This window comes from Rhinatrema bivittatum, chromosome 7 (assembly GCF_901001135.1).
Source record: "Rhinatrema bivittatum chromosome 7, aRhiBiv1.1, whole genome shotgun sequence".
Classification (NCBI taxonomy): domain Eukaryota; kingdom Metazoa; phylum Chordata; class Amphibia; order Gymnophiona; family Rhinatrematidae; genus Rhinatrema; species Rhinatrema bivittatum.
In genome coordinates this window covers 123926703-123948413 of record NC_042621.1, presented here as the reverse complement: position 1 = coordinate 123948413, position 21711 = coordinate 123926703, and the positions used below count along the sequence as shown (strand labels likewise).

At 43.7% G+C, this 21711-nt stretch overlaps 1 protein-coding gene across 3 annotated transcripts in view; it reads left to right on the top strand.

The window, feature by feature from the left end:
- LOC115095433 (core histone macro-H2A.2) overlaps window positions 1-21711 on the top strand; it is a 204465-nt gene that overhangs the window by 115263 nt on the left and 67491 nt on the right. For all 3 annotated transcript variants that reach the window (XM_029609061.1, XM_029609063.1, XM_029609062.1), the window contains exon 6: window positions 11023-11133. In XM_029609061.1, coding sequence (XP_029464921.1) covers window positions 11023-11133 — 111 coding nt within the window. The remainder of the gene's footprint in view (window positions 1-11022; window positions 11134-21711) is intronic.

The following is a 21711-nucleotide window of genomic DNA, read 5'->3' as shown; positions in this document are numbered from 1 at the left end:
GGAACTTGACATTTATATTCGTCAAGCGGTATGAGACGCATTCCTCGAAGCGATACCGAGGCCACAACCATCGACACCAGCGATGCCATCAATGCCGATTCCGGTACCGACGGATATTTTGCCCTCCATTCCGGCGTCTATGCCGATTCCGGCCGTTCTGATGCCGTCGATGCAGATTCCAGCGCCAGCACCGATGAAACCATCGATGCTGATTCCAGAGGTCTCTATCTTTCAACCTCTGATGGAAAAGTTGAACACCCTAATCCAGGCTGTATCCAAGAAGCCTCAGGAGGCAGATGAAGGCACGATTCCAGAACCAATACCTGGTCCCTCTGGTATTGTTCCACCTCGGAGGCCACAATCTCCAGGATTTCCTTCCATTCCATCGATGCCTTTCAGACCATCAGGTCATCCAAGAGACACTGGAACCGATTCTGACACCGATGTCTCTACAGACGAGGAAATGTTATCTCAGCTTTCACCTCCAGAAGATAGAAGAAAGTCACCTCCGGAAGATCTCTCTTTCTCCAATTTTGTAAAAGACATGTCGGAGACTATACCTTTTCAACTTCTCTCTGAAATTGACTCCAGACAGAAAACATTAGAGGTGCTACAGTTTGTAGATCCACCCAAGGAAATACTGGCTATACCAGTACATGAGGAGCTGCAGGAGCTCATGTACAGATTGTGGAAGCATCCTGGATCAGTAGCATCAGTTAATAAACGAGCAGATGCTACATACCTCGTCCAGCCAATCCCGGGATTTCAGAAATCTCAACTACCTCACCAGTCGGTGGTAGTTGAGTCAGCCCAGAAAAAGGTGAAAAGACTCAAGACACATGCTTCCACACCACAAGGAAAGGAAAGTCGATTCCTGGATACTCTAGGCAGAAAAATCTTTCAAGGAGCTATGTTGGTTTCAAGAATAAATGCTTACCAATTATTCATGAACCAATATCAATGTAACCTCTGGAAGCAGGTCGAAGGCCTTACTCAGATCTCCCAGAACAATACCAAGAAGTATTCTCACAATTTGTGCATAAGGGCCTAGAAGCAGGCAAGCACGAAGTCAGGGCTACATATGACAGCTTTGAAACTGCTTCTCGACTGTCAGCCTCAGGAATTACGGCTCGTAGATGGGCTTGGCTGAAGGCTTCTGATTTAAGACCAGAAGTACAAGAGAGATTAGCCGACCTTCCTTGTTTGGGTGACAACCTGTTTGGAGACAAGGTTAAGGAAGCAGTGGCCACCATAAAGGACCACACTGAGACTCTCAAGCAACTTTCACTAATCCCTCAAGAGACACAACCACCTTCTAGGAGGATCCCTAGAAGGGATATCAGGAGGCCTTACTACTGCCAACGACGCTACTACCCACCAACAAGCCGGCCAAGACAATCTCATCCAACTCAGCGTCCTCAGTCTCGGCAAAGGCCTGCTAGGCCTCAACCACCTGCTCAGACTGCATCAACATCAGGCTTTTGAAATACAACCAGAGAGCAGAAGCCCTTTTCACAATCCACTTCCAGAATTACCAGTGGGAGGTCGCATAACCTATTTTCATCATACCTTGACCTCCATAACTACAGACCAATGGGTGCTTTCCATTACAGCTCAAGGGTACCAATTGGATTTTCTCACTGTACAAAAAGAAACTCCACCAATCATATCTTGGACAGTGAACCACCACTCCAAAATCCTAAAAACAGAATTATCCACCCTTCTGAGAGCCAGAGCCATAGAACCAGTTCCCAGGCCTCAGCAGGGCAGAGGATTCTACTCTCGCTATTTCCTCATTCCAAAGAAAACCGGGGGCCTACGTCCAATCCTGGATCTCAGAAATCTCAACAAAGTTCTCAAAAAAGAAAAATTCAGGATGGTATCGTTAGGCACCATGCTACCTCTTCTTCAAAAAGGGGATTGACTCTGCTCTCTGGATCTTCAAGACGTCTACGCTCACATTCCCATCTTTCCTCCTCATTGCCAGTACTTGCAATTTCTGGTCGAAGGACAACACTTTCAATACCGATTGCTCCCATTCGGCCTAGCCTCAGCACCTCGAGTGTTCACAAAGTGTCTGGCAGTAGCGGTGGACATCTTCACAAACAAAGGGTGCATATATTCCCTTATCTGGACGATTGGCTCATCAGGAGTCGAACAAAAGAAGGAGCTCTCAATTCACTCAAGCTCACAGTCAACTTACTTCACTCCTTGGGATTTCTCATCAACTACCAGAAATCCCATTTCACACCATCTCACCTGTTACAATTCATAGGTGCAGATCTAAACACCATTATAGCAAAAGCTTTTCTTCCAAGAGACCGTGCTCAAACACTTGTTCTCCTGGCACACTCTTTCCGAACTCAATCTCAAGTTACAGCACATCAGTGCCTCACCCTCCTCGGACACATGGCCTCCACAGTTCACGTCACTCCCATGGCCAGACTGACCATGCGACTAATGCAATGGACACTCAAAACTCAGTGGATTCAAGCCATTCAACCACTGTCCACTCACATTCAGATAACGCAGGAACTGCGTTCCTCCCTCCTCTGGTGGACGTCAATGAACAACTTGCTCAAATGTCTACATTTCCAGCAACCAGTTCCACAAGTGACTTTAACTACAGATGCGTCCACCTTAGGCTGGGGAGCACACATTGGTCATCTGAAGACACAAGGGACGTGGACAAAACTCGAAGCCTCTTTTCAAATAAACTTCCTAGAGCTTCGAGCTATACGTTATGCGCTACATGCGTTCAAGGACTGCCTTTCACACAAGACTGTTCTGATTCAAACGGACAACACAGTAGCCATGTGGTACATCAACAAACAAGGAGGAACAGGTTCCTACCTCCTTTGCCAAGAAGCAGCTCAGATTTGGGACTGGGCTCTAGCACACTCCATTCTTCTACGAGCCACTTACCTGGCAGGCATCCGCAACATAATAGCCGATCGCCTCAGTCGTCAGTTCCAGCCACACGAGTGGTCCTTGGATCCAACGACAGCAACCAAGATCTTCCAGTGCTGGGGTCAACCAACAATAGGTCTCTTTGCATCCCATCTGAACTACAAAGTGAACAATTATTGCTCCCTGTTACAACAGGAGAACAGCCTACCAAGGGACGCCTTTGCTCGCCATTGGAGCTCAGGCCTGTTATACGCGCATCCACCGATACCACTCATAACCAAAACTCTAGTAAAGCTACAACAGGACAAAGGGACCATGATACTCATAGCCCCATACTGGCCTCGACAAGTATGGTTTCCCACACTGCTAGACCTCTCAGTCAGGGATCCAATTCGTCTGGGAGTAGCTCCCAATCTCATAACTCAGCATCAGGGTCGGTTGCGCCATCCCAACCTTCAGTCCCTATCCCTGACGGCATGGATGTTGAAAGCTTAATCTTACAACCACTCAACCTTCCAACCACTATATCTCAAGTGCTGATAGCTTCACGTAAACCTTCCACTAGAAAGAATTATTCCTACAAATGGAAACGGTTTACTTTGTGGTGCACTCAGAAATCTTTAGATCCTTTCAGTTGCCCCTCTACCTCACTACTAGATTACCTGTACCATCTTTCAGACTCTGGTCTTAGGACTTCATCTGTAAGAGTACATTTGAGTGCAATCTCAGCTTATCATAACAAGCTGGGAGACTCATCTATCTCTACACAGCCTCTCGTCAGTAAATTTATGAAAGGCTTAACTCACCTTAAACCTCCACTTCATTCCCCAAGCATACATTGGGATCTGAACGTAGTATTAACCAGGCTCATGCGTTCCCCATTCGAACCCATAGATACCTGTGACCTTAAATATCTTACATGGAAAACTGTATTCCTCATAGCCATTACATCAGCTAGAAGAGTCAGTGAACTACAAGCTCTTGTCACATACGAACCTTTTACAAAGTTCCTACATGACAGGATTGTCCTCCATACTCATCCTAAATTCCTTCCAAAGGTAGTCACGGAATTCCACCTCAATCAATCTATAGTTTTACCAACATTCTTTCCAAGGCCTCACTCTCACCAGGGAGAAAGAGCCTTACATACCTTGGACTGTAAACGTGCGCTATCTTTCTACACTCCAAAGGAAATCCAGTCAACTATTTGTATCCTATGATCCAAACAAACCAGGTAAACCAGTGGGTAAACATACTTTGTCAAACTGGCTAGCAGATTGCATACAATTTTGTTATGAGGAAGCAGGCCTTACTCTTCAAGGGCGAGTAAAAGCACATTCAGTCAGAGCGATGTCAACCTCAGTAGCGCACCTTCGCTCTGTACCTATTCTGGACATTTGTAAAGCAGCAACATGGAGTTCTCTTCACACTTTTGCAGCTCACTATTGTTTAGACAAAGAAGGAAGACAAGATTCAGCATATGGACAATCTGTCTTAAAGAACTTGTTTCCAATGTAATCCCAACTCCTCCTACATCCAACCTGCTGTGATCTTCGGCTGATTCATTTCAACAACAATACTTCACTGTTGCTCCAATCCCAAATGACTCAGCCTCTAGCTTGCTAATCACCCATATGTGAGGACTAGCATCCTGCTTGTCCTGGGATAAAGCAAAATTGCTTACCTTGTAATAGGTGTTATCCCAGGACAGCAGGATGTAGTCCTCACGAAACCCACCCGCCACCCCGCGGAGTTGGGTCCGGTACGTTTTATTATTTTATTTTTGGCTAACGCTAATTGCTACAAAACAGACTGAAGGGAGACCCCTGTGGCAGGGAATATCATGGCATGCTCACTAGGCACTCTGGTGCCACTCAAAAGTTTCATAGAAACTTTGAGAGAAGTTTTTCCGTACATAGGGCTCCATTACTGATGTCACCCATATGTGAGGACTACATCCTGCTGTCCTGGGATAACACCTATTACAAGGTAAGCAATTTTGCTATTCTTTGGATCCGGACTTGGCTCAACTGGTATGGGGTGCTAGGATACACAATATGGACTTATGGGTGGCTGTTTTGCTTGGTACAATGTGGGGGGGGCAGGAGAGGTTGAGATGCCCTCTGTTGTTTTTTTTTTCATTCTCTCTGTCACTTGTCCTGTGGTGTCAAGAGTACCAACATCACGGGGCCATTGATATGTTGTAAGTGTCATGAAAATAATAAAAATGTTACAGACTAAAAGAGGTCAAACATTTGCTACTTATAGTCCAGAAGTTATGCCCAGTTTGGAGCCTTAATTTGGTCTTGCGAGTTTTGTGTGAGGCTCCAATTGAACCTTTTGAGTAGAGCGACACTGAAGACATTGACTCTGAAGACAGTGTTCCTGGTGGCCTTCTATTCAGCCAGACAGGTTTCGAAGTTATAGGCTGTCTTACAAGAATCCCTTTCTGTGGATTTCCCATGATGGTGCTTCCTTGTGGACGGTCCCCTCTTTTTGGTCTAAAGTGGTGTCCTTTAATGTTAATCGGTAGACCTTCCGGCTTTTCCAGAGTGGTCTAAGGATTTCCCTAGGGGCAGGGATCTGTATCTTTTGGATGTGAGGAGAACCTATTGCATTATCTGGAGCTGTCAAATAGTTCCGGTGCTCTGATCACCTTTTTGTCCTGTATAGGGGCAGGAAGAAGCGAGAGAAGGCCTCTAAGGATACCATTTCCTGTTTTTTGAAAGCGGCTATTTGCACAGCCTATATTTGTAAGGGCTGTCAAGTTCCAGCGGGGCTAAGGGTGCACTCTACAAAATCGTTAGCCACTTCAGGAGATTTATAGGGCTGAGTGTGGTCCTCGTTGCATACTTTCACCAGACATTACCGCATGGAAGTGAGGATGCAGGAAGATGTGGTGAGAGTGTTCTGCGTGTAGATCTTTCGGGTTCCTGCCCAGTCTAGAGGTGCTTTGGTACATCCCACTTGTCTGGACTGATCTGGGTATGTTCAGGAAAGGAAAATTGGTTCTTACCTGCTAATGTTCGTTCCTGTAATACCATAGATCAGTCCAGAGACCCATCCTGTCACTGCTGAAAGACTATGTTTTTTTCCAACTGGGGGTTCAAGCTGGTTTGATTTTCAGGATATTTGGGTAGTTGTTGATCATAGTTTAGGTTTTCAGATTTAGTTTTTGGGAGTGTTTTGGGCTCCAGTTTTTGGGGGAGTTCCTCCCTATAGTTTTCCCTGTTAGCCTGAGAAAAGGGGTTTTGGGGTTACATCTTGGTTTGGGTACAGGTCAATACTGAGGGGACTGCAGGTGGCACTCTGTTATGTAGCAGTGCCTCAAAGTTTTGTTTCTCTAACTCCATCTGCTGGTATGGAGGCAAAACCCACTTGTCTGGATTGATCTGTGGTATTTCAGGAAAAAAATTAGCAGGTGAGAACCAATTTTCTTTTATCCCTAAGCCTGAGAAAGATCCCACTTCTGTAGCCTCATAGCACCCAATTTCTCTGTTAAATTTTGACCAAAAACTGTTGACCAAAATATTGGCAGATTGGCTGGCATTGGTAATTCCAGAATATATAGGATCAGGCCAGGTTGGATTTGTTTGAGGCAGATATGCAACAATGAACGTACATAAATTACTTGCAGCCATCTCTTTATATACTTATTAGAGCATATGAAGTTGGAAGGATTTGTGTTTTTTACATGGGATTAGATTATTATACAAAGATCCTGTGGCTGAGGTAACGGTGAATGATGTAAATTTCTCTGCTTTTACTGTTAGAGGCACACTCCAAAGATGCCCGCTTTCTCCTTTGCTGTTCCTATTGACTCTTGAGCCCTTGTTGATAACTCTACAATGCGAATCAGAGATTAGGGGATTTTCTATAGGATCCACACCTTTTAAGTATGCTGATTTTGCAGATGACTTACTAGAATTTCTGTGTGAACCAGATAAAACCCTTCTGAATTTATTGAAGTTATTTAACATTTTTAGGGAGTTTTCTGGTTTTAAGCTTAATAAGGACAAATCAGAGGCCTTAGTGTTTCCGGAGGATGTCAGATATTTGGGTGGGGGAATTTCCCATAAAGTGGGAGGCGGGCTTTTTTCTTTACTTGGGGATAATAATCATATTGAAATTTTAACATATTTATGCTCTTAACATTTCCCCTTACCTTCATTTTGGACCTGATATAATTAAGCAATGTTATAATTTGCTAATATCACTGGGGGGGTCGTGTGAATCTTTTCAAGATATTTTTTTTTCCCCTAAGTGGTTGTATGTATTGCAGACCTTGCTGCTTCATGTTTTACGTAGAGATATAAAGACCTTGGATAAAATAATTTCATAATTCATATGGTCGGGCAGGAAACCCAGAATAGTACTACTACATTTGAAAAAACATTGGACCCTGGGTGCATTGGGGCTTCCAGATTTGGAAACTTATAATTTAGCTAGTATATTGTGAATAGTCAGAGACTGGCTATACGATGGATCTATTTTCGTTCCCGTAGCGACTGAAAAAGTATTAATATCTAATTTAGATTTACGATATATATTACATGCTTTGCCGACTAGACTACCCTCAGGCCTTGCAGGCCAGGTGCTGGTTGCACCTTTGCATTGGGCTTGGAAGAAACTCTTGAAAATGATGGGAGTATCTATAATGTGTGTAACACCATTTTTGCCAATACAGAGGAGCTCTGAATTTTTGTGGCTTCACAATCTAGAAGTTTTTTATATTGGAAAAACAAGGGTGCTACACAATTATAGCAGCATTGACGAATGGTGGGGGGGGAGGGTGGGGGGTGGTATCTTACCTTTTCAAATATTACAAACTCAATTTAAATGTTTTAAACATCTTTTCTTATATTCAGTTATGTCACTATATCCGTTCATGATTTGATTATGACTGTGGTCAATACAGTGGATAACTTTTTCCAAATAGAATGTAGGAAATTGTCTCTTTCCAGAATTCATAAGGAATTACAAAATTTGAACCAGAAAGTTTGGATTGATAAACTCTGGGATCGTTGGAGATTGGAAATTAGTTTTCATATCTCCCAAAGGATATTATTAACCTGTTTTAAGACAGTGCAAATTATTTCCTCTAATAGTTACTTCAGGGAAATGCATTTAAATTTTTACGTGGAGCTTACATCACTCAAACAATGGCCTATAAGGCACGCCTTACTTCCTCTGCAGTTTGCTTTAAGTGTTCGCAAATCAGAGGTTCCCTTACTCATTCATTTTGGAGGTGCCCTGTAATTTTCCATTTTTGGAAGATCGCATCTTATCTTGGATAGTTTTTGAATTGCAACATCTTATTGGAACCTGAACTAGTATTGTTCAGAGCTGATTTACAAAAATACGTTCGAAAGAAAGGAGAGACTCCTTGCTAGGAAATTTATTGCTGCAAGGTAAATGTTCTATATTGCTGGTTTAGAAGGAAGAGACCTTTCTATCTTTCTGGCAGCGGCGTAATGCTGTACACAATATGATATTTATGGAATCCTTAGCTGCACAAACATCCTTTAGATCCAAGACCAGATTCTTGAACATTTGGGATTCATATAGTCAGAGTCTTTCCAGCAGAGCTCAGAGTTCAATTTTAAAGTCTAAAAATTGGGTCATTTGGATCCATGGGTTTCTAACCATGATCCGACTGATGATATGCCCTCTATATTGTTACTATTAGGTAGAAAGCAGGATGGGGTAGAGTGGGGGATGGGATGGGGCTGTTGGGGATTTCTTTTTGTTTTGTTCTGTGCAAATGCAAGGTTTAGATATGCAAGCATAAGACATCTGAACCGCTTTGTACTTATTATTACTGCAGTTTGACTTGGGTATAGGAGAGGGAGGGAAGAAAAATTAATAAAAAGTACTTGACTAATTATCTTTAATGTTGGATGTAATACTATTGTACAATGGGACTGCCTGTATTGTTGTTAACGGTATTTATAGTTTTATAATTATATAGTCCTTTTCTCTGTTACATATATGCTGTAATTCGACAATAAAAATATTTAAACATAGTAAAGATTTGAACAAGCTCCTGGAAGAGACATGCATGTACACACACTGAGTATCTTGGATTCCTGGCGAGGTGTCAATTTATCTAGCTAACCAATCAGCTTTTCAATCAGTTGTCAAATCACTAGGTAACCAGTGACTCAAATACCCCATTTTATTTCTCTTCAGGTTGCTGAGAGGAGCAAGCACACACAAACATGGAAACAGAGAGACAGACACCTCACATCCAGATAAATAATTCATACCCAGACAGACAGACACCTACAGGCCGATACAGTACAGTGCGCTCCGGCGAAACGCACTGTTAACCCGCGGTTGAACGCGCGTTTTTGAAGCACTAGCTTTACCCCTATTAGTTATTCCCGTGCAATTCTGTAAGTAAAATGTGCAGCCAAGCCGCACATTTTACTTTCAGAAATTAGCGCCTACCCAAAGGTAGGCGTTAATTTCTGCTGGCACGGGAAAGTGTACAGAAAAGCAGTAAAAACTGCTTTTCTGTACACCCTCCAACTTAATATCATGGCGATATTAAGTCGGAGGTCCCAAAAGTAAAAAATAATTTAAAATTTAAAATTGGCCCGCGGCTCACGAGTTGAAAACTGGACGCTCAATTTTGCCGGCGTCCGGTTTCTGAACCCGTCAGCGGGTCCGAGAACCGACGCCGGCAAAATTGAGCGTCAGCTGTCAAACCCGCTGACAGCCGCCGCTCCTGTCAAAAAGGAGGCACTAGGGACGCGCTAGTGTCCCTAGCGTCTCCTTTTACCGCGGGCCCTAATTAGCATATTTTTATTTACTGGATCGCGCGCACAGGACACTGGCCTATGCGTGTGCCGGGAGAGCAGGCACTCGCTCGCTCTCCCGCGTTTCTTTCTGTATCGGCCTGCTAGATAGAAACAGAAACTTCACACACAGATGGAAAGGCACAGAGACCCCACAACCAGACACAGACAAACAGAGAGATCTCACATACAGAGAGACACAGCCACGCTGTACTCAGGTAAACCACACCCAGATTAGAGAGAGAACGAGGCAGATAGATCACAGCATCCAAGACACAGAGATCAAACTAAAGAGAGACACACACACTACACACCCAGATAGGCCATACACCACAGACAAATGGTAAGGGAGGTAATATTTTTTCCAAAAGCTCAGGTGCCAGACAAAATGTTTAGGAAAAACGCCATCCCACCCTACCCAACATTTTTTGTGATTTTACTAATTTTTCTTCTTTTTCTCTTCTTTTTGTATTTTTTCTTAGTTTTCTTATCTTTTTTATTTTGTCATGTTTTGTTTCGTACTTAACTTTTTTCTTTCTTTTATACTTTTTGCCTTTATTCTCCCTCTCTCCCTTTCCCCATCTCATCCTCACCCTTCTATCTCCTCCTCCTTTCTGTCTTCTCTGCCCATTCCCTTCCCCTACCTCACCTTTTCCCTTGGGCAGGCTGCAGCTGTGATCTCTCTCCCTGGATAGGGGCCTGCCAACAGCAGAAATGTGTCCTGGGCTTGGGGGCCTGAGGGTGACAGCTGTTCTGGGTTGTGGAGTACTACTGTGGCTCCTTCCATGTCCAGGCCCTTGGCAGAGAAAGTGGCTCTTTTCCGAGGCCCACTGAAAGATGCTTAGCTAAGCAGTGGCATGCTTATGACATCACTGCACTCCCTGCTTCCTGAGGTTGCAGTAATGAGCCTGCACAGCATAGCCATATTTTTTTTCTTCCTCAGTCAGTTGGGGCACCCCTCTTCAGGATTCAAGCCCTCCCCTCCCCTCCCCTATTTGAGTGCCCCAGAGTTATATTATCTACCCTGAATGAAAAAGACATGTTCTGAAACAACTAAAAGGAAAATGCAGTTTTCTTTTTAACAAAAATCTATTTGACTATTACAGTAATTGGGTCATGGAATCTCTACCAAGTCATTGTAAGTAACTTCACTGAATATGAAGAGAAAACTGAGTAATTTCTTGAGCATCTGAGTTATCAATGGATATAGTTATGCATAGGATACTGTGACACTCAGGAGAAAGTTGAACCTGATAGCTAGAGATGTCATTTCAGTGCAAAATCTGTGACAAATTATTTCTCCCAACAGGACAGACAGACTGAAAGTGGTAAAGATGGTACATCAAACTCAACACTGGAAGATGGACCAGGGGATGGATTTACCATTTTGTCCTCTAAGAGCCTTGTCCTGGGACAAAAGGTGAAAAATCTTAAGTGTGTCATTCTGGTGCAGGCAAGGGTTATTCCAGGGGTGACATTAGCAGAATGCTAAGATGGTAACTTTTAAACTGGCATGCCCAGGGATGCAGTCATTTTATAATATACGCAAGTATTTGAGTGCACATTATAAAATAGCCTTGCTTGCACGTACATGTGTGCTCAATGTTAAGTGGACACGTGTGTGTGTGTGTGTGTGTGTGTGTGTGCAAATTCCGCTTCTACTGTGTAAGTGGGGAAATTTTAAAAGGGATGCACACCAATGCAATTGATAGGTTTTTTTTGGGAGGAGGAGGGGGTTTAGTTAATTCCAAGTTCGCCTAGTTAAGAGATAGGACTTCCAAACCCCCTAGGTTTAATAGCCTCCTTTCCACCCTGTTAGCCACAACCCTAAAACCATGCTTTTCTGTCTAGTCTTTTTGTTTGTTTGTTTGTTTTGTTTTATTACTTGCATGTCATCCATAGCAGAAGTAAAGTTACACGGCAGGAGGCCTTGGCGCGTGCCAGTGCACATAAGTATGTACGTACAAATTTCATGATAAAATCCCGGAACACCCATGGCCTGCCCAGACTGCTCCCGCCCCTTTTTAGGAAATGTTTTCTTTGTGCGCGTAGCGGCATGTATGCGCGTATCCTGGCGGCTTATAAAATCCACTTGGCACGCTTGAATCCAACTTGTGCACCTATCTCCCAGTTTTTGCGTGCACCGGGCTTCTAAAATTCATCTTTAAGTTTTCATACCCTGTCCCTCTTCACTAAAACTCCATAAGAAATTATCTGGTTACTGACTTCTGGTTTACAGACTTCCCTGTTTTTTTGTGAACAAAATTGAGTTGAAAATTAAAGGTGCCAAAGGCATATCTGTCAAACAGATGTTTAGTTCTCCAGTTCAGGGTGGTTAAAGGATGAGCCTTGCCTAATCTCCAGCTCATGCTGCAGTGCCCCCGCAGCAACCGTGCAGCAAGGAGAGCCAGTCCTCCCTTCAGTGCCAGAGGTGCACCACGGACGCCATCGGTCCTGATGCCAGCCACTGATCCTCCTCTCGGTTTTAAATAGGATCTGGTCACACCTCCTCTGTCCCAACCTGTCTTGGCATTGGCGATGTTGGAAGAGGAACTTGAGAGGCTGTGCAGTTGGCTGTCGAGAATGCGATAATGAGGCATCGGCACCGCAGCACCGACGGCACTGGCACCGTCGCTTCTTGAACTACTGCTAGAATCTTTGCAGGCACTCAACGGTGTGTTACCAATACAGCTGGTGTCAGTTTCTGGAAGGTGTTCATACCCTGTGGGACACCACTGCCATCTCCTCCTGCTGATTCAGTCGTCGTTGACGGTTCCTCGGAAAAGGAAGCTCTCCCCAGACCAGCAAAGGCACTAAGCACTGGGGCTTGTGGCCCCCATCCAAATCCATCGGTGCCTGCACCGCTGGGCAAAGGCCAAGTACCCAGGGCCTCATCCCTGGTCAATAACAGTAGGAATGAGGGTACCTCTGACCCCTGGGGAGATGACTCATCAATAGCCTCTGACAATGCTTCTGATGGTCTCTCCTCAGATCTGCCTCCTCCAGAGGAGCAAAGGAAGTCCGCGCCAGAGGACCTCCCCTTTGCAGGATTTATCAGATTAATGTTAGAAGCCATCCCCTTTCAGTTGATGACTGAAGAAGGTACCTTGCATATATTTACTGCTGCTCCTGATGAGGTGTAAGTCTGCAGAAATCATTTTTTAGGCTTAACACGCCAGGGTGAGGGGTCTGGGTCAACTGAGTGGATGCAGGCTGAAGAACCAGAGGAGTCTGGATGACTTCAAGATAGACTGGGCAAACTGGTGGAGTAATTGGTAAAACTAGCAATATATTTCATGCAAGCATGTTTTAAAATTCACTTACCTGCTTGCATTAAAAGCCAACAAAGCTCTAAGGAAGATACACGAAGAATGTTTGCTCGAGTAACGGCTTAAAATCAGGAGCACATGTACACGCAGTAGATGTATTTTAAATCATACGTGCGCAATCGTGTACATGATTTAAAATTCCAGCATATGTCTTTTCGTGCACCTACATGCGTGAGTATAGATGCCTGCACATTTGTTTTAAAGTTACTGTCTTTGGGTTTTCAGGGATCGGCTTGCCAACAGATTCATCCTCATCCAGACAGATAATCAAGTAGTGATGCTTTATAGGGAGGTACAGGAGACTGTCCAGCTGTAGAACTGAGCTGTTTATCATGAAGTGGTCCTCAAAACCACGTATCTGGAGGGCGAGGAGAATGTTCTGATGGACAAACTGAGTCGGGTCCTGGAACCCCACAAATGGTCTTTGGACAGGAGGTAGAACATCAGATATTCTGCAAATGTAATAAACCTGTGGTAGATCTGTTTGCATCTCTGCTCAACAAAAAGTCCCCAACTTCTGCTTCAGAAGAGGGACAGAAAGTAAACTAGCTTCGGAAGCCTTCTCCCTGGATTGAGTTCAGTGTCTCATTTGCTGTACTGGGTCAAACCAAGATCTATCAAGCCCAGGATCCTGTTTACAACAATGGCCAATCCAGGTCATAAGTACCTGGCAGGATCCCAAGAGATAGATAGATTCCAAGCTGCTTATCCCATGGATAAACAGTGGATTTCTGCAACCCCATCTTAATAATGGTTTTTGGACTTTTCCTCCAGGAATTTTTCCAAACTGTTTTTAAACATAGCTACACTAATAGCTTTCACCATATTCTCTGTCAACGAGCTTAATTTTGCGTTGAGTAAAAAAAGTTTCTTTTATTGGTTTTAAATGTATCAACAAGTAACTTCATTTTGTGTCTTCTAGTCTTTGTATTTTTTGAAAGAGTAAACAGATTAATGTTTACTTGTTCCATTCTACTCATTTTCTAAACCTCTATCATATCACCCCTCATTGTCTCTTCTCCAAGCTGATGACTTCTAACTTCTTTAGCCTTTCCTCATAGGGGAATTGTTCCATCCCTTTTATCATTTTGATCGCCCTCCTCTATACTTTTTCTAATTCTGCTATATCTTTTTTGATGGTGACCAGTACTGCACACAATTCTCAAAATGAGGATGCATCATGGAGCAGTATTCTCTGTTTTATTCTCCATTCCTTTTCTGATAATTCCTAACATTGTTTGGTTTCTTGGCTGCTGCTGCACACTGAGCAGAAAATTTCAACGTGTTATCAATAATGATCCTTAGATCCTTTTCCTGAATGGTGACCTCTAATGTGGAACCTTGCATTGTGTAGTTATAATTTGGATAAAGACATTGCTGAAACTCAGAAGAGACAGGGGAACTATGATCCTCATAACTCCCTACTGGCTGAGACAGATTTGATTTCCATTTCTATGAGAGATGTCCATCAGGAATCCAGTGAAGTTAAGGAATTCATCAACTCTCATCACTTAATATCGGGGGCTGTTGTGCCACCCCAATATCTGATCACTGTCCTTAACAGCCCAGATTTTGACAGCATAGCCCTGCAACCCCTAACTCTATTCTTCTGGGTTTCCAGGAAGGATTCCACCAGGAGGTCCTATAGTTTGCAATGGAAGAGGTTTGCTGTGTGGTGTGAGGGAAAAGCCCTAGATCAGGAATGGACAGCTCCGGTCCTCAAGAGCCACAAACGCATGAGATAGAGTTGAATTCTCAGCTTCCATTGTTTGCAAAAATATAATATTCATATTCATTATGGATCTACTGAAAACCAGGCTTGTTTGTGGCTCTTGAGGATCGGAGCTGGCCACCCCTGCCCTTGATCCTTTCTCCTGTTCTATATAAAACTGCTTGATTAACTTCTACATCTTTCTGAATCAGGTCTAAAGACCAACTCAGAGTTCACCTCTGTGCAATTGACACTTATCACCATGTAGAAGGAAAGACCATCTCTGCACAGGCTGTAGTTGGTCATTTTATTCAGAGCTTGCTTCAGTTAAAGCCTCCTGCAGTGTCATGGGTCCTCAGTGTGATACTGACCCAGCTGACACAAGCTCCCTTTAAACCAATGGATTCTGTAACCTTGAAGTATCTAACCTGGATAATGATATCTTTGGTGGCAGTCACTTCAGTGCACAGTCACTGAGCTGCAGGCCCTAATGACTTATCCAATTTACAGGTTTGTTTACAATCTGAGTGTGCATCCTGAATTTCCACTTAAGGCAATATCTGTCTTCCACTTTAACCAGTCATTCATCCTTCTAGTATTCTTTCCCAGGCCATATGTCCACAAGAGTGAATGAGTGCTACACAGTTTAGGTAGAAGGCCAAGACTTTTTTGCAATCCAAAGTGGACTGAAGCCCTCTGAAAGAACACCCAACTTTTTCTTTCTTTGTTCCCAACAAATGCACTCTTTGGCTAGCAGATTGCATCTCTTTCTGTTACACCCAGGCAGGCTTAAATCTGGTGAGGCATGTCAAGACTCAAAGGGCCATATTCAAACTAGTTATCCAGCTAAATGAAAATTAGGCCACTTATTCAGTTAAATTGTAGCTGGATAACTATTTGGCCAATGTAGTGCCTCAAAAATGTATGAATTAACTAAAAAATAACAAGTATGCAAAAATTCTGGCCATTAATCTGGTCTATTACCAATTGTCAGTCACCAAATGTTATTTATGCCATTATCTGTCCATGCCCTAAAACATATATGGGCCATACCAGTTGTCCTGTTAAAATTATATTGATGGAATATCGGTCACGTCTTAATACTTCAAATTTGATGGCGCCTTTAGTATCTCATTGTGTGACTAACCCCAATTCTTTTGAGGACTTGCAATGGACAGTCCTTGAACAGCTCAATAGAACTTTATGTAGTGGAGATTTATCTAAGCGGTTAAATTACCGTGAGCAATATTGGATATATGTTATGTACAGTTTCCCCTTTGGGTTGAAATGAAGAGTGTGATTGATTGTCTTTGATATGACGCACTTTTCATCTTATTGGTTATTTTCCGTGTCCCGTGAATGTTATTTAATTTCAAGTTGGTTGCCATTTTATTCACCATTGCGGCAGTGTTCTGCAGGCAACCCATTTTCTAAAGAAGTTTGATGAAAGGTGGACATTGATTTTATAATCTGTTTATAAAGAAGTTCAACAGGAGAGCGGCGGACATTGATCTTCAGATACCTGACAAAAAGGTAATGGATATTTGGCCATGTCAGGTTCCCTGAAGAAGGAGTTTGTTCCGAAACTCGGCAATGTCAGGATTTATATAAAATAAGCTAAGTACACTACACTCTACAATGGACTTGCTCAATTAGTGATTTTTTAAAACATATTGATTAATGGGCAGAATGTTTGCATGCTTGTTATTTTTTAATTAATTCATACATTTTTTAGGTACTACATTGATTTATAAAAAAAATAGGTGGTTGGAAGTTGGTTATTGATTATACTCTGTTTTAGATAACCTGTGGAAGTACCAATGAAAAATGCATATGAAACCACCTCTATCCATCTTTATATATTTTTGATACAGATTATGTAATTTCCTCATTACAGTTTTTTTGAAAAGTAGTGGATGTCATTGTTTGCTATAGTTGATCTATTTTTCTCACTACAGTGGGTTTTTTTGAATTTTTTTTATCTACTTATCCTCAGCAAAAGCAGAGTTGCTTACCTGTAATAGGTGTCCTTACAAAACCCACCCACTTCCCCTTGGAATTGGGTCTGTAGTTATAGCTATGTCATAGTTTGAAGGGGCGCCACATAGACATGTGGAGGTATAACAGATTGTATATGCCCAGTAAGGTATGTTCAAAACTTCAAGAATATTTGAAGTCAAAGTTCCATTCCAGGCGTCATCTGATGATGTCATCCATGTGTGAGGACTGACATCCTGCTGTCCTCCAAGAATGCTGTTTAAGTAACTGGCTGTACTGCTTAATATCCTGCATCAGATGTTGGTGTTTGCTAATTCAAATAACAAGGTTCCTGATATTATCCCAGGACAAGCAGGATGCTAGTCCTCACATATGGGTGACATCATTGATGGAGCCCTATTGCGGAAAACTTTCTGTCAAAGTTTCTAGAAACTTTTGACTGGCCCTGTGAGGCCACTGAGCATGCCCAGCATGCCATGATATTCTCTGCCACAGGGGTCTCTCTTCAGTCTTCGTTTTTCCGCGCTGATGTAGGCATCGCGGAGCAGGAGCCTTTGTGAGTTTCCTCACAGTATTTTGTCTGACTAAAATCAGCTTTTTCGTTCATTTTCTCCCACACGGAATCTCTCAGGTTTCCACCGGCTGGTGAGTAATCGTTGTCTCGTTTTTTACTCTCTGAGTAAAGTTTTTCCCCTCACGTTTTTCTCCTCATTTCATCGACGGCTGTCGATGTTACAATGGCTATGGGATTTAAAAAATGTCCCATCTGTAATCGGACAATGTCCACTACAGACCCACACCTTGAGTGTGTGCTTTGGGGAAAAAACACGATGTTACAACCTACCCTAAATGTGCAGAAATGACCGCGAAGGGAAGAAAGGCCCGCCAAGAAAAGATGAAGCATTTATTCCATCTACAACTTCTACCATCTCCCTCTGCATCGACTAAATCGTTTCCGGCCGGAGTCTCTAAACGCATAATTTTGAAAAAATGTCGTCCGGAAGGGTCAGGGGACCATCCATCGCCAACGTCATCGAAAGCGTTGACGAAGTCAGCGATCGAACACCACTCGAAGCACCGGCACCGACACCCCTCGATACCAGAGACGCTTCTTTCCCCGGAGCAATCGACCGCGAAACAGCCAAGAATCCAGGAAACACCGGTACCTCCAACACCGGGGCCTTCAGGAGACGCATCAATTGTCGAACCTCCACAGGGCTCTGTGGAGGGAACATCGACACCTCCACCACGTACAGCTGCTCTGCCTGCACCAGCTGTTACGCAGAAATTGTCGGATTTCATCTGTCAAGCAGTGCTCCAGGCCTTAAAGGGACAGATGTCGATGCCAGTACCTGTACTGATGCCGATGCTCGCACCGATGCCGACAACTCCGTGCCGGTGCCGGCACCACAGCCTAAGGCGATGCCGAAGCGACCATCGCTACCAGCGCCGATTCCATCGTCGATACTAGAACCAATGCCATCGATGCCGATGTCACATGGGGCTCCAGGACATCTTGAATTTGCGCTGTACCAGCTTCTTATGAAGAGATTCGACGAAGTAGTCTGTGCTCTTCCATCCAAGCCACGAGAAGAGATTCCTGGACGGATACCCTTCAATGATCCGCAGCCAGGTCCTTCAGGACTTCCTCGTCCACCGAGATCTTCTCCGATATCTCCACATCAGGACGATCTATACGATATTTGGGATGATGGGCATACAGACACTTCCTCTGAAGAATTTATGTCAGATCCTTCTCCTCCAGATCAAAGGAAGAAATCTCCACCGGAGGATCTATCCTTTACAAATTTTGTGCAGGATATGGCGGACACAATACCCTTCACCTTGGTAACGGAGGAAGATACTAGACAGCAAACATTTGAGGTCCTCCAATTTGTGGATCCTCCAAAACAAGTATTAGCCATATCTGTTCATGAAGTCCTCCTAGACTTACAGCATCGTCTCTGGAAGCACCCATGCTCAGTACCTGCTGTCAACAAAAGAATGGACACTACTTATTTGGTAAGTCTGTTCCTGGCTACCAAAAAGCACAGCTTCCACACTAATCAGTAGTTGTGGAATCCGCACAAAAGAAGTAAAAAAGGATAAGGCTGCATTCCTCCACTCCCCCAGGAAAGGATCACAGATTCTTAGATTCCCTGGGAAGAAAAATTTATCAAGTAGCCATGTTAAACACCAGAATTTCATCTTATCAATTATACATGACTCAATATCAAAGAAATCTGTGGAAACAGATGCAAGAATTTTCAACATCATTGCCACAGCAATATCAAGAAGCAGCCCAATCAATCAATCTCAAAGAACTTGAAGCTGGCAAGCACGAAGTCCAAACTGCTTATGATGGATTTGAAACAGCCTCCAGAGTTGCGGCCTCGCATAAGTGCGAGACGTTGGGCTTGACTTAAAGCCTCAGATCTCAGACCTGAAGTCCAGGAAAAATTAGTAGACTTACCATGTCTTGGTGACAACCTTTTTGGATCCAAAGTGCAAGATGTGGTAGCACAATTAAAAGAACATACAGAAACCATGTGCCAACTTTCATTAATTCCGCAGGATTCTGCTGCCCAATCATCTTATCGGCCTCCAAGAAAAGAATCTAGACGACCCTTCTATCGACAGAGGCGTTATTACCCTCCAGCATCAAGGGGCAGATCTTCCAGGCCGCAGCAAAGACCTCAGCCCAGACAACCTAGGGTGGCTAGGCCCCAACCACCACCACGGACGGGACCGGCTGCAGGTTTTTGAGGCCTTTCCCAGAGACCAAAGCCATCTCTCCAATCCTCATCCAAATCTTCCGGTAGGAGGCAGAGTATCCTCCTTCTACAACCATTGGTTACAAATAACAACAGTCCAGTGGGTACTTGCAATAATTTCTCGAGGTTACCAGCTCAATTTTCTCTCAACTCCAAGAGATTCTCCTCCGAGACCTCTTCCACTAAACGAAAATCACACACTCCAATTGCAAGTAGAATTATCCACCCTTCTGAGAGCCAGAGCTGTAGAGCCGGTGCCCCGGACTCAGCAGGGCATAGGATTTTATTCCCGTTATTTCCTCATTCCAAAGAAAACCGGAGGCCTTCGTCCCATCCTAGACCTCAGAAATCTCAACAAATTTCTGAAAAAAAAAAAAGTTCAGGATGGTCTCTCTAGGTACCATGCTTCCACTTCTTCAAACAGGAGATTGGCTTTGTTCTCTGGATCTTCAAGATGCTTACGCTCACATACCAATATTCCCTCCTCATCGCAAGTATCTGCACTTCTTGGTGTGTCATCAACATTTCCAGTACAGAGTACTACCATTCGGACTTACCTCTGCTCCCAGAATATTCACCAAATGTCTGGCAGTAATAGCAGCACACTTGCACAAGGAAAGTGTCCATGTCTTTCCCTATTGAAACGACTGGCTCATCAGAAGTCAATCTCAACAAGGAGCTCTGGATTCTCTCAGTTGAACAATTACTCTACTTCACTCCATGGGCTTTCTCATCAATTATCAAAAGTCCCATCTCATTCTGTCTCACCTGCTTCAATTCATAGGAGCAGAATTGAACACCATACTTTCAAAAGCTTTTCTACCAGGGGATCGAGCAGACACACTTTCCCTATTGGCAAACTCGCTTCACTCAAAGAAACAAGCAACAGCTCATCAGTTTCTAACCTTACTAAGCCACATGGCCTCCACAGTTCATGTCACTCCTATGGCACGGTTAGCCATGAGGGTAACCCAATGGACTTTAAGATCACAATGGTTCCAAGCCATTCAACCACTGTCCTCTCCAATTCAAGTAACCCACCAGCTACGTTCATCTCTACTTTGGTGGGCGAACAGGGACAACTTGCGCAAGGGCCTATCCTTCCAACAACCAGTCCCACAGCTAACTTTAACTACAGATGCATCCACCTTGAGTTGGGGAGCTCACATAAACAATCTCCAAACCCAGGGTACTTGGACAAAACTTGAAGCAACATTTCAAATCAATTTCCTGGAACTTCGAGCTTTACGTTATGCGTTGCATGCGTTCAAGGAATGCCTTTCACACAAGACTGTTCTGATCCAAACGGACAACACAGTAGCCATGTGGTACATCAACAAACAAGGAGGTATGGGCTCGTATCTCCTTTGTCAAGAAGCTGCACAGATTTGGGACTGGTCCCTGACACACTCAATGTTTCTCTGGGCCACTTATCTGGCAGGCATTCACAATGTAGTGGCAGATCGACTCAGTCGTCAATTTCAACCACAAGAATGGTCTCTGGATTCCTTAGTAGCGTCCAGGATATTTCAATGTTGGGGACAACCAACAATAGACCTCTTTGCGTCACGCCTGAATCACAAAGTGGACAACTTCTGCGCTCTGAACAGACAGAATCACCAACTAGCCAAGGACACATTTGCACGCCCTTGGAACTCAGGCCTTCTATACGCTTTTCCTCCAATACCGCTAATAACCAAAAACTCTAGTGAAGCTACAACAGACAAGGGGTCCATGATACTCATAGCCCCGTACTGGCCTCGACAAGAATGGTTTCCCACACTTCTAGACCTCTTGATCACAGATCCAATTCACCTGGGTGTAGCTCCCACTCTCATAACTCAGGATCAGGGTCGGTTGCGCCATCCCAACCTTCAATCCCTATCCCTGACGGCATGGATGTTGAAAGCTTGATTTTACAACCACTCAATCTTTCAACCAATGTACCTCAAGTGCTTATAGCTTCACATAAACCTTCAACATTAAAGAATTATTCTTTGAAATGGAAAAGGTTTGCTTTGTGGTGCATGCAAAAGAGTATTGACCTTTCTCCTGCTCCACAACTTCTCTACTAGACTACGTATACCATCTTTCAGATTCTGGCCTCCAGACATCATCTGTAAGAGTACATTTAAGTGCAATCTCAGCTTACCATAACAAGATGGGAGATGCACCAATATCTATAC